The 13,074-nt window shown below is 40.6% G+C and overlaps 1 protein-coding gene across 2 annotated transcripts in view; it reads right to left on the bottom strand.

The window, feature by feature from the left end:
• Window positions 1-578: 578 nt before the first annotated feature.
• The window catches only part of LOC107672043 (protein FAM110A-like), a 23,472-nt gene continuing 10,976 nt past the window's right edge, over window positions 579-13,074 (bottom strand). The window contains exons 1-2 of one of the 2 annotated variants that reach the window (XM_016465126.1): window positions 11,046-11,140; window positions 579-2,649 (exon numbers count right to left, since the gene is read on the bottom strand). In XM_016465126.1, coding sequence (XP_016320612.1) covers window positions 797-2,137 — 1,341 coding nt within the window. In that variant the 5' untranslated portion in view covers window positions 2,138-2,649; window positions 11,046-11,140 and the 3' untranslated portion in view covers window positions 579-796. Of the gene's footprint in view, window positions 2,650-11,045; window positions 11,141-13,074 lie in introns of those variants that run through there. The other variant, XM_016465125.1, reaches the window with a different exon arrangement.

Raw genomic sequence — 13,074 nt, 5'->3', positions numbered from 1 at the left:
TAGTCCCGCCTTCAAAAAAAAAAAAAAAAGTCTACACTGAACATCTGACGCACTTGTGAATTTGACACCTATGGAGCAAACGTGTGTGCACAGTGAGCAGGGGTTCATATGTGTCTCAGTTTCTACATGTGTGCACTTTAGGACTTTGCAGGCTGTGTCTCTGTTCTAGGTGTTGCTTATTAAACACGTCCCTGAGGTCTTACTACCACTGACACCAAATGATGACCTCATAAACACAAGCATCCTAAATAGGTTAATTCATTCTTCAATTCCTCAAAGATTTCTAAAACTAGAAAGTACCTGCTTGATTTCCAATACTATGAACACAATGGTTCCTACAGGAATTAGCTTAGGCCACGGGTCTGACAGCACTGCTGTTAATACAGACTTTGTACCTGAACGGCACCAACACAGCAGATCGACTGCTGCTTTCATCATTCTCATCATCATCCACTCTTTTAGTGCCTTTAGCATTAATCTTATTGCTTAAAATCAAAACGTATCAAAGTCACAGTGCCGAGTCTGTAGTATTCCGCATCTAGAGGTACGTCATCCTTGCAGATAATGAGATACTCGAAAAACAACAGGATATATCTATGTATGCAACAAACATCATGAACATTATCCATATAGTAAGGCAAATACAAACGAAACAAATATTTGTCAGAGCCTTTAAACATCTTCAAACAAGAACATAATAAATATTAGGTGTGTGATAGACATCAACTGAATACTACAGCAAGTCTCTGTCTTATTTACATTGTCTCTGTCTGAGTAGACAACCAGAGAGAAGCTTCTAGACATTGGAGATATTTTGTGAGGCATCCCGTGCTTGTCGAATACCGTAGAGCCACTTAATGACACGCGCGTTCCTCTCGATGACCGAAATGCCATAAGGAACACGCTCACTGGGCTTTATAGGCCCATCGTCATCGCAGTCATCCTCCTCCTCTCCTCGTCGTCCATCCCCACACTCTGAGCTAGGCGTACTGACGCTCCGGAGTTTGGAGACCGAAACAATGTCTGAATTTGCCCGGGCAAACCGCTCCACGCCACCCATTCCTTCCACCTCATTTGGGTCCAGTCCACAGTAGTTGAAGAAGCGCTCCAGGTCAGCTGTGGCCCGAGAGTAGCGGTCGCTCAAGTCTGACTTGGAGCGGTGGAGGGAGGGATGCTTCCGGGTTGAACCGGGACGTGACCCTCGAGAGCTGGCTGTGGAAATGCGGGTGAAAGCGGGGGAAGCCGGGGGTAGAACACCAGGGCGTAGAAGCAGCGGGCTGGAGGGTATGCAGGGGGATGCAGGGTGAGTTCCCGAAGGTTGCTCCTGTGTGGGAGGTGCCTGTGGCTGAGCTATCTGTGGTTGAGCTACTTGAGTTTGTCTAGGTTTGGGTTGAAGAGGCAATCTCTGAGGTTTCCTGATCTCTGCCTGTGGTCGCACATCCACCCGTCGTACAGTTACGGAGTTGGGGGTCCCGTAACTACCTTGTGGTACCAGCCGGGGAGCTCTGGCTGGGACCGGAGGCGGCCTTCGGCTGGGCTCAGCAGGTGAGGACTGATTGTTAAGAGGAGAGGAGGTGCGAGAGGAGTTGGGCGTTGAGCCAAGGTGTGCTTTGAAGTTAATGCAGTGCTGAGGTTCTGCAGATTGTCCACTACCAAAACTCTGACCTCCGGAAGAGGGTGAGGAGGCTGAGGGAGAAGGAGAGGATGGGGTAGGCGAGGATGCAAGCGGTCCGTCGCAGACGTTGATTAGATTATTGAGTACTTCAAGGTTAAGTTGTGGTCCTCTGCTCATGCCATGGTCCGGTCCGCCGTTCTCTGTCTCAAGTAGGCGCCGGGTAATCTTCCTTGCTGGTGGAGTGTTTATTCTGCACTGCATCATCATGCTTGGTGATAACAGCGGTTTGCGGATGATTGGGGGTTTCACAGGTTCTTGTTTATTGAGTGCTACTTGCTGACTCTTTACGTACTTGGCCTTGTCCGCTTCCAGGCGCTCAACTGCACTCAGCTTCCGCGTTCCTGGCTCGGGCGCTCTGCGGAAGTAGTCCGGGCCTTTGTTGAGGATTCGGAAAGGCATGGCAGAGGTGAAGGGACCCCCAGTAAGACGGCCATCTGTGGGACGAAGGGTCTCCACTGGCATGATTGTTAGCAGTGGGATTAATTTAAGAGGTGAAATGAAGGCTAAGGGTCAATGTTTCTGTTGCGTTCAAGAATGTCTTGCAGTCCCAAGAAAGACTTTTGTAGTCACAGGTCTCTTTATTCCTTTTCCTTTGTATTTTAAGTTCTTTTTCTCCACCTTCAAGGACCCCTTTAACTTTCTTACCAGTCTGAACACTCCTGCTGCTGTTACTTCACTATTTTTTGTGTGCCGGCCTCTTGCCTCTATTATCTGTTCTCTCCCGAGTCCGGCTCATTGAATAGAGGCCCGTGGGATGGGGTCATAAAGGATCGCATTCCACATCAGTCCGGCTGAGTGACCCACCAGGACGGCACAGATCCTAAAGTGAGCTCCTTGCAGCTGAAATGTTAGCAGAACAGTTCTGGTGAAACACGGTGACTCAGTTCCTTCCTCTCAAACTCCAGATGTCCCAGACTTGTAAAACACTCCTTAAAAACCTGATCCTCTTTTTCTTGTAATCCTGGACTCTTTTCCTGGAGGAAGGAGAGAGAGAGAAAGATGCTGTCAGACATGGGTAGGCAAAGAGAGGACCTCCTCTCGCTCCCTCTGCTCCACACATATAACTGGAGTACTCTAGGGCGAATGGGGGCAGACATTTGGTTTTAATGCACTGTCTGGCCCCTCCCACTACAATCTTAAAGCCTCCAGATGCTGCATGTGGGAGCAGCCAATCAGGAAAGAGAAAAGAGTTCCAAGCACAAGAGGAGAAAGGAGTAAGCCAGCAGCCAATCTCTGATTGGTCGAAGGTTGAAAAGCTGACCAATTGCACCCTTCCCCCCACTCACAACAAACACTCCTACTGAATTTTCATTCAAATGTGATTCTTTGAAAAGAAAAGGAAAAAGAAAAGGACAGAGCTAAAGAACAGCTGCAATCTTTTATATTCAGTTGCATCAAATAGTGGCATTTTATGAAAATATTTAAATGTCCTCCTCCACTTGTTCAGTGTTCATGAGCGCACAAAGGCGCTTTGTGTAGTATCTTTACAAAGTACATTATAGGCAGATTATCATCTTTTATATTCTGGTCTCAGACTAAATCTAGGCCAAGGCTCATTTAAATCTGTCTGAAACACTCATGAGCATGCATATAGCTTGTCTCAGAAAAGCTAGTTCTATAGTAAAACCGTCTTTTTAACCGAAATTTTAAACGGAGAGTGCTTTTCTCAAATCTGTGCTGGCTCAAATTTAGATATTTTCCCTCACTCTCTTTCTCTTCATCACAACTTCTGATGCTTTCATATTCCTCTTGATCCTGATTGTCAAGGGAGTGAAGGCAATTTGCCTTTTCTCTTCCCTATTCTCCTTTTTGTTACTGCGTTAAAGGTTTGGATTACATCATCAAGAGTGCTGAGAGGCTTGTTCCTTGCCGTTCATCATCATCATCATCATCATCATCATCATCATTATATTCAAATACACATTTTTAATTAATATTTTTATAGCATGACTTCTAGTCTGGGCCCTCATCCCCGTTACGCTCCCCCTCCCCTTCTTTCACTAATAAGATAGAAAAGACTTAATACAATAGAAAGAATCCTCCAACCAAGCAACAGTTCTTTTGAAATCGTAAATATAGTCTTAAACTCTAATTGCAGAACAGAGTTAACTGCCTTTAGCGAAACCTGCTAATAACCTTTCTGACATTTGCCAGAAAGACTGAACAATAAATAGCCTAAATTGCTAAGAAATGAACTAAAATTTGACCCCATTTACTTTCCTAATGCATGTTTCTTGTATTATTGTGAACATTTTATCAGTGCATGTTTTTCCAGATACTAAAATAGTTTGGCTTTATTGCAAATCTTAATAAAATTTTAGTAGCTTGCTCTTCCTCTGAAGTTTCAGGGTCTAATTGTTCATTTTAACTTCAATGTTATGCTGATCATCATTTAAATATGTAAAATGGGAACATTTAATGTAAAAATGTCTTGATTTTTCAGGCTTATTTGCTGTTTACTGTTGCTAATACTTCCATTCTGGTTTATGAATCATTCAGATATTTGACTCTGACTTGTACATTACTACGAGATTGAAACAGCAGAGAGACAGGTAAGTTAAAAGTAGGTTACCACTGGAGAAATGTCTTGTGTTGTAATGTTTCCATTACTATGGAAATAGAATTATTTAAACATTCTTGGCATGTTTCTGTCTGTTATTGTGTCTTATAAGAGGCTTATGGACAGAGTAATGCAATAAATGCTTATCCAGGTCAAATTCTGTGATGGATTTAGATGATGCACACACACATACACACCTACAGCTGTCTCTCAATGGCCAGGCTTTTAATAGAAGGCACAGTTGCTCAGGACCCTGCTATGCTGTTAGGGGTGATGCAGCTCTAGTGTCCAAAAGCCAAAATGGATCATCATTCCTTCCCCTCCACATCTCTGTATTCCCCTGTGCTACACCGGCCTTTACCAAACACCAATATAGAAGAAAGCTCTTCCACAGGGACCATAGACCACAAGCATGAAGGCTTGTACATACCGTATATGGATAACAATTAAAGCTAGCAGAAATTCTAGGCTTGTTACGTCATCAGAGTCCTTTCTCAAAACTATTTAACCATCTCAGGCATCAGTGAGATAAGCACACAGATAAACACCCTATGCAACATCCAACTGTGGTTCCAACTTAAACTATATACTAAAGATATATTTTTTAGAACATTATTAAAGGGATAGTTCACCCAAAAATTAAAATTCTGTCATTAATTACTCCCATGTTGTTCCAAACCTGTTAAGACCTTCATTCATCTTCAAAACACAAATTAAGATATTTCTGATGAAATCTGAGAGCTTTCTGACCCTGCATAGACAGCAAATCAACTACCACATTCAAGGCCCAGAAAGGTTGTAAGGACATCATTTAAATATCATAAATATAACATCAGTGGTTCTTCAACCTTAAAGACTTCGCACATGGACTATTTTGATGATGTCCTTACCACATTTCTGGGCCTTGAACGTGGTAGATCCCTTGCTGTCTATGCAGGGTCAGAAAGCTCTCAGATTTCATCAAGAATATCTTAATTTGTGTTCCGAAGTTGAACGAAGATCTTACGGGTTTGAAATGACATAAAGGCGAGTAATTATTGACAGAATTTTCATTTTGGGTGAACTATCCCTTTAACTTTAACAGTATTTTCATTTTATGGCTGGTAACCTTTAAATGGCTGCTATTAAAAGTATATAATATTTTGTTAAAATAAAACAGACATGAAATCAATCACTTTAAACATGAAAAAACATTTTCAAGATTACATTTAATTGTTTTTAATATGCAATCAATAAAACTGCCGATATGCATCCAAAATGGTCAGATACAAACAAATGTTTAAAATAGATCTCTAATAGTGGCAGATAATATGCATACCAAAATTTTGTACATTTCTAATCCATACAGAACTTAACCTGAGCTTAAGCAATGATAAAAATAAAGTTCTCCCATGCAGACTGTAATAAGCAGGGTTTATTTCTCAATTCTGGGTTGCAACCCACCAGCTGGGAACAACAGTTTAGAGCAATGATACTCAGTCCAACAGAAGTTGAAATCTTACTCATCTTACAGCACACAGTCATCCCAAAACCATTAAAGTGTTTAGGTCTCATGTAAAATAAGATCCCCAAACAGAAGCAAACACACAGTGGAATGTGAGGGCCACAGGGGTGAGGGTGGCACGAACAGCCCACAGCTATGGGCACAAGCATGGTGTGAACCGATTGAGATAACAGAAGCATTTCAGTGCTGAGCCAACTGGACCCAGAACACCGAGGACATGGGGAGAGCCAGGAATACACACACTTAGAGCCACACATACCCACATCAGACTGCCACAACCACAGAAACACACAGGCATCTCCAAAGCAAACCTTGCTGGGCACAAAATAAAGATCTGGGCTTGATTTCTGAAAGCTGATGTAATTTTCCCCACAGTGTTTAGTGGTGAACTGGACTGTTGAGCCGCAAAAACGTGAATAAAAAATGTTTGCTAACGGCTTGAGCATGGGATCTAACAGTGATGTTTTTCTGGGTGTTTTTAAACCTGAATGAATGTGTAATGTTAATTTTATTAGTGTTTAATGATTTGAGGTACACTAGATGAAGGAAAATGTGATGCAAATAATCTTACAGTAAAATCCATGGACAAATACACTGGGAGACAGCGGGTCGAGCACGGCGGTCTACAGCTGGAGGGAGAAAGTAAAAAATTACCTAACTAATTTTGGCTGAAAGAAACTCCGCATTGTAATTAGAGGGGAATTCAGCATGAGTGGAGAAGATCTGCTGTTTTAAGGATATCTTTCAATTACTGCTGCGACAACAGACCCAACATGAAAGATACACGTGAGTGGGGAAAATAAAAAAAGATAGAGAAAGTGAGGGAGGGAGGGAGAGTGAGAGCGAGAGCGAGAGAGAGAGAGAGAGAAGTGGGTCAAATATGAAAAACAGAGATAAAGAGTGAGACAGAGACAGAAAGTTGGTAAACAGTAATTTGAAACAGTAGAAGAATAAACAAGATTTTTAGTTTTTTTAAAAGAAAATGTGAGTAGTGCTTGCCAAAGCAAATCACATCACCACAATGTCAAGCTCTTGCTAAAATGTTCAAAATGTGTTCAGCAGGATTGCTAGGGGCTTGTTGAGTCAAATCAAAAAGCCCAGTTTCTATGATTCTGGTCCTTAGACATGCTTGGGTTCTCCTTTTAATGTCCATGTTGATCAATTTAGCTTGACACATCACATCTTTCCTCAACAAACCGCACAATTTGAGGCATCATTTCATGCTCATACCACGCAAGTGACATTACCTTAACCATAAGAGACCGCACTTCAGTAATAACTCAAAATGCGTCAATTTTGACAACATTTATAATTACAGCACTTTGGGAAAGAGAAGAATAGTAATGGTGATGCTTGCCCTAGTTGTAGAGTTGTCAGGCTTGGAGCGCTGATGAGAAGATCCTGGATGTCAAATTGTCTATGTAGAGGCATGTACGACTTTGTAACTGGAGACTGACAGCTCTAAACAGATCAAAACCTACATTTCCTGCTCCTAGCAGCCTGGAAGGATTCACTCTGAGTCACCTGTGCAATGTTACAGTTATGCTCCTGTTCCCCAGGCTACATACTTTCCATCCTTTAACCTGTCAATATTACAGGAAGCTTGTGTGAATCTGTTCAGGTATTAGGCAAGGACTGAGCGTAGAAGATCTGATGTCACTACTATGAGTAACAAGGGAATTCAGGAATCTCTCCCAACTGGAAACATGAGGCATCCTGCTGACTAAGCGGATGTTATGTAAGGAAAAGAGAGAAGGAATGTGTAGATCAAACCATCACAACTCTGTGTAGTAAAGAGACATGGTAAGGTAAATATTACCTTTGCAGGGTTGTTGTTTTTTTTTTTTTGCATGCCACCAAAAGAGGAATGCGATAAGGAGAGCCAGATAAGAAGAATTCTAGACGAGCCCCCATAAACTACTATTCAGCAACAAGTAACTAAATATTCCCAGTGCTTTTATGTGACAGTTCTCAACTGATTTATTGATAATGGCTTGTTTCAGAGTGAATCTGAGTGACTGTGCCTTACAGATGAACCTCACTTAAAGATTTGACTTCTTGCACTACACTGTGTTAGGTGTAAGTACAAGCTAACTAGCATCATTCCCAAGGGTTTTCCCTGACGGCTTTTACTGCATTGACAGAGTCGGACCTCTCACTCAACTCACCTCAGCGACCACGATAAAGACGCCCCAGAGGATTTAAGCCTTTAGCCTGATAACCTTTCACTCTGCCTCCATCCGTAACTACCACAAAACTCCATTGGTGAGGGACAGCTGGTTATAAAGGGTTTTAAACAGCCTTCTCTTCTCAATGTGTGGCAACGCACAGCTGTTTCCCCTCCGTCCACAGCAGGCCAGGATGACCTCTCAACACAACATCATTAGATAGAGCTGGTATTGTACTAAACGGCCCATGGTTAGACCAGGATACAGCTAACACTGAATGTCTGAATGAGCCCTGAGGATATTATCATAATTCATGTCCCATTTATAAATGTCAGCCAATATGTGGATCCCTAAAGATGGGTTGAAGAATACAGTTGCCCTCAGTGCCATTTCTGACACTCAAAGTTTACCCAAATAAATTAGGGCATAACAGACTTCTATTGATTTTAAGTAATAAAAATATATTAAATAAATGCATAATTACTACAGACTAAGTCAAACCATAAATAGCCTTTTTTTTTTAGAATTATTTATAATAAATATATAAATATAAATAACATACAGGGCTGTACTTGATTATTTTGGTAACAATTTTGGTAATATTTTGGTAATAAATTATAATTTTTTGATCTGTCAAGTACTTCTTTAGTAATCAGATTAAAAAATATTTTCTGTATTTTATTGAAAGAAAAACTATGTTATTTCATTGTCATCACTCAAAGGTTGTGTATTTTATGTGCAAAAATGTTTTAAAAATAAGCCTTATTAAAAAAAGCAACAGTTTGTCAACAGTTTTAAAGCAGAAAGGCCGTTTTAAAACATCACCATATTTAAAATGATAATAAACAAAAAAAGCACATTATTTCATGATCAATTAATTGTTGCTGTCCTAATAATATATTTTATATATGAATTATTTTATTTATTATTATGAATCATTTGATCTATTAATCACATTTTTGTGTATCTTACATATTTATAGCTTTTCTATCATATTGGGGATATTAATTTTATGCCTAAAAGGTATTTTAGATTAATTGGCCTCTGTGTAATATCAATTTATCATTAGTAGAAAAACGTGTCACAAAAGCATGTTAAAAAGAAAACATACAGAGAATAGGATCGGCCCGTTCCTCCATCTCTCATGTTGACTGTAATAAGATAATCAGATGAGAGCAAAAAGTCCATCTGTCCTTCATGGGCCAACCACAATGTGACCATAAATTCCTCACATTTCCCTCCATCCATCACTTTAAAACTTCAAGAAACTTTAGAGAAACCAGACTAGATCAAATCAGATCCCTGGAGTTTCCAGATCAGGGTTGAACGTCACAGCAGATCAGGACGCTCACGCAGCACAGCGCCGCTCAGATAAATGTATCTGACCCCAGAGTCCTGGGTGATCTGTCACTTACACGACTATTAGTGCTTTTATGTTTTCCACTGGATAAAGCTCTGCAGTACCAGCTGCACATTTGAGTAAGAACACTGTGGTGGCAGAGGTCACTTTAAACTCTCAACCCAGTACTGTTCAACCGTCCTGACAACATCCTCACAGCGCTGTCAGCGGTAAAAAGAGAGATGCACCTCGCTGTCATATTGATCAAGCAAAATGGCCTGATCATCCCCTAATTACAACCATGGCAACCTTGTCTCTGTCAGACTCATCTCAGGAATCCATGACCCCAGGGTCCTCTAAATGAACCCTGACCCTGTGGCCTGACAAAGTAAAGCTGAGAAATGTCACTCACACATTCTCAACACTAAAATACACATGCATACTCACGCCTGCCACACACAAGCATGCTAACAGACACACAGAAGCATATTTGTGTGTGGACACAGTGTGTAATCACAGAGATGAGACGGTTCAAGCGTCAGAGTGTTGTTTTTACATTCTTCCACCACAGCCACCAATTCTGCTTTCCCACAGTCACACACACACACACTAAAACAAAAGAACAACAAACAACTAGTAACTACGTTTACAAAAACTAGAGCACAACACAAACACAACATCCAAACACACACAGACAGAGGTCACCTATTAACCCAGTTTGACCGATAACTAAGCCAGGAATGTCAGTGAGTTAATGGATCTCAGAAAGGGAAAGATAGAGAGATAGAGATCTTTTCCTGCATGAATATGCAGACAATATGACACAGAAAATGCCTCACAGTTGTTATTACACACACTGACTCAGTTCCTCATTTCTCAATCACTATTGTTTTGACAAACTGTTGACATTCATTTTAGGGATGTACGATGTATCATATCATATCGGCTATCAATTTTTTAATCAGTATTTATTGATATTGGATATTTAATTGTTGCTCATTTCACCTGTTTACATTCAAATTACCTTTGGTGTCATATAATGCTCATTTAAAGTTAATCTTTAAAAAACGAATAAATTCATAAAATGAAGCAAATATCAAGATGAATGCCCAGTTTTATGTACAACTGTACATATTAATCTTGTGATGCCTAAATTCACTTGTAGATATTTTTATTACTTTGACAAAATAGTACCAATTATAGATAAATATACTTTGATTGTTCAAAAATGAATATTTTCCAATCATCAGCTTAATAAATAAATAAATGTCAGCCAGAATTTTAATATTGGTGCATCCCTAACAACAATGTCACAAAATGACATTGAGCACACACAAAAACCAACACGATCCAACAGATGAACAGAAAAATGCAAGCTCACAGACATCCACTGTTTTCAAGCATATAATAAAAGTCCTAATGGAGTTTATCTGTATTTAATTGCCCAAAAACTCAATCACCCTACACGATGTTTTGCTGATCCTGTATAAACAACCATTATGTCCTACTAGGTAATCAGTCCAGTCCCAGCACGCTCAAATTAGACTCACTAGACACTCACATCCTTCATAAATGAATGATGAAATGAGAAAATGAGTTATACATGAGCCTCGCTGTTACTGCTATTACAGTTGAACATAAAATAACACAAAAGAAAAGTTAGGGAGATAAATAGATTAAAAAAAAAACTAATATAAAGCCGAGTTCAACTCAGTCAACACAAACTAACTGCAGAAAGCATGAGACTAATCCACTAGTCTATAGATTACTGGATTTCTGTTACAGGTTGCTTAACTTACCAGGGGAAGTGTTTTCCAAGAGTAGGATGAAGCTCTCAAGCTGTCGAGCCTTTTGAAGAACGGAGCTCAGCAGAGAGTCGGTGCTCCAGTGAATGTGTGTGAGAGTCTGTGTGTGTGTGCACGACTGACACGGCAACTCAAATACTTCTCCTCCTCCTCCCTCTTTCCTACATAGCTCCTCCCAGCCAACTCTTTCAGGAAGAGCTGGACTGGAGAAATACAAGCAGGAAGCACAACTCTTCCCTACGGACACATGAACAAATGAATATGTGTTTGTGTCTTATTTACTCCACAAATCCTTTGCCTATTCTTGGACTCGATAGGTTTCCTATTGGAGTTGTCGCTTCCGACTGGTGTTCACCTCCTGGATATTTGTGGCGGTCATTTCCCAAAACAGCCCTCAATAATCTTTTCCCACGTTGCACCTACTGTCGACTACAGGAGGAACTGATATAAGAGTGTCTGTCGGCTTCATCAAAGTAAAAGGAGCGCTGCAGTGGAAGCCATAAGGAAATCCAGCCATTCGGTCTGACAATTTCAGGAAGATTTCCAAGGAATTACCTGAGACAGACTGAAGAGAATCATCTTGTATGACAGTTTCTGTTCTGGGAAGCAGACCGCTAAGAAGAATTTGTGGTTTCTCGGATCTCAGAATGCGAGTCTGGGTTGAGAATCGCCCTCAAAACACAAGTAAAATCCTGTAAGAGCAGGGAGTGGACTGGATCCAGCTCAAAGTGATGGAAATGAATGAAAGTTACGAAACCAACACTTAATTTCTTTTTCACTGACACGCCAGTATCAGAATCACTTTGGAGACTCCACCTCTCCATTTTAAGTAAGATTAACTAGATTATTTAAGGAGTGGTTCTGGTTTGGCAGACCACCTTTGTTTGAAGGTGAATGTTCTGCTGAAAACAGATAACATCTGCCATCCAGATGCATAACAAATAAACAAGTCAGTCCCAAATAGCTCCACCTTTTAGGGTCTATTCTTTCAGTCAAGTGCAGGTGTGGATTCTTAGCCCATTCCTCTCCATCTGACTGCCTTTGAAACCCACACCCTCATGCCTAGGGGGCATACCCGAGTCCCACTGTAATCACAATACCCACAGAATGTCTGCCTGTGGCTATGGTAACATATCTCTATGGGAATGGCTGAAGCTCTAAGTTGAGGAAAGTGAATCAGGCAGATGCTAACCAAAGGTCTGAAATAGGGGTGTTAACAAATGATTGACAATTTAATTTATAAAATTACACTGATGATTAATCAACTTAGCAGTGTGAAAACACTGTCTATACAGGGATCTAAAGTGAAAATGCACATTGAATTGCATGTAATATTTGCAACACAGTGCACCCTGGATTGTGAAAACGAAGCAGGCTAAATTTGTGTTCCAACATTTTACTGTCTATGTACTGTGATAGAGACCATAACAACATGCACTATCAGTGCTTAGCTTTAAAGATTTTTTTCTGCCTTCCCAGTCAGGCCAAAACTTGCCCTGATAATATTTTCATTGCACACCACCCTCATTCCCCCCAATTAGGGTTGGGTATCGAAAACCGGTTCCATTTTAGAACTGGTTCCAAATATCCAAGAACCGTGTATTGGATAAGACGCATGCATTTTGATTCTGCTTAACGATTCCTGCGTTCGCATTTTAATGTGATTAAAAACGATTTAAGTGCAGGAACGGAAAGAACTTGCGCCCTGTTTGCGTGCAGCGCACACGAAGCGCAAGCACAGAGAACAGAGGTCGCGGTACGGGCTCCTGGTTTGTGTCCGTTCTCGAACCGTTCTGTGTATTTCCACTGTAGAAAATCGAAACTAGGAATCAATAAGAATCGGAATCGATAAGCAGAATCGGAATCGATAAAATTCAAACGATACCCAACCCTACCCCCAATATAACACTTATACTTTATATATCTTTATAATCATATAATTTATAAATTAGGTTAAAGGGGTCATATGATGTGATTTCAATTTTTCCTTTCTCTTTGGAGTGTTACAAGCTCTTGGTGCATA

Source organism: Sinocyclocheilus anshuiensis, unplaced genomic scaffold, assembly GCF_001515605.1.
Source record: "Sinocyclocheilus anshuiensis isolate Anshui unplaced genomic scaffold, SAMN03320099.WGS_v1.1 scaffold1053, whole genome shotgun sequence".
Classification (NCBI taxonomy): Eukaryota; Metazoa; Chordata; class Actinopteri; order Cypriniformes; family Cyprinidae; genus Sinocyclocheilus; species Sinocyclocheilus anshuiensis.
Note: the sequence above shows the minus strand (reverse complement) of the source record. Positions and strands in the feature narration are given on the sequence as shown.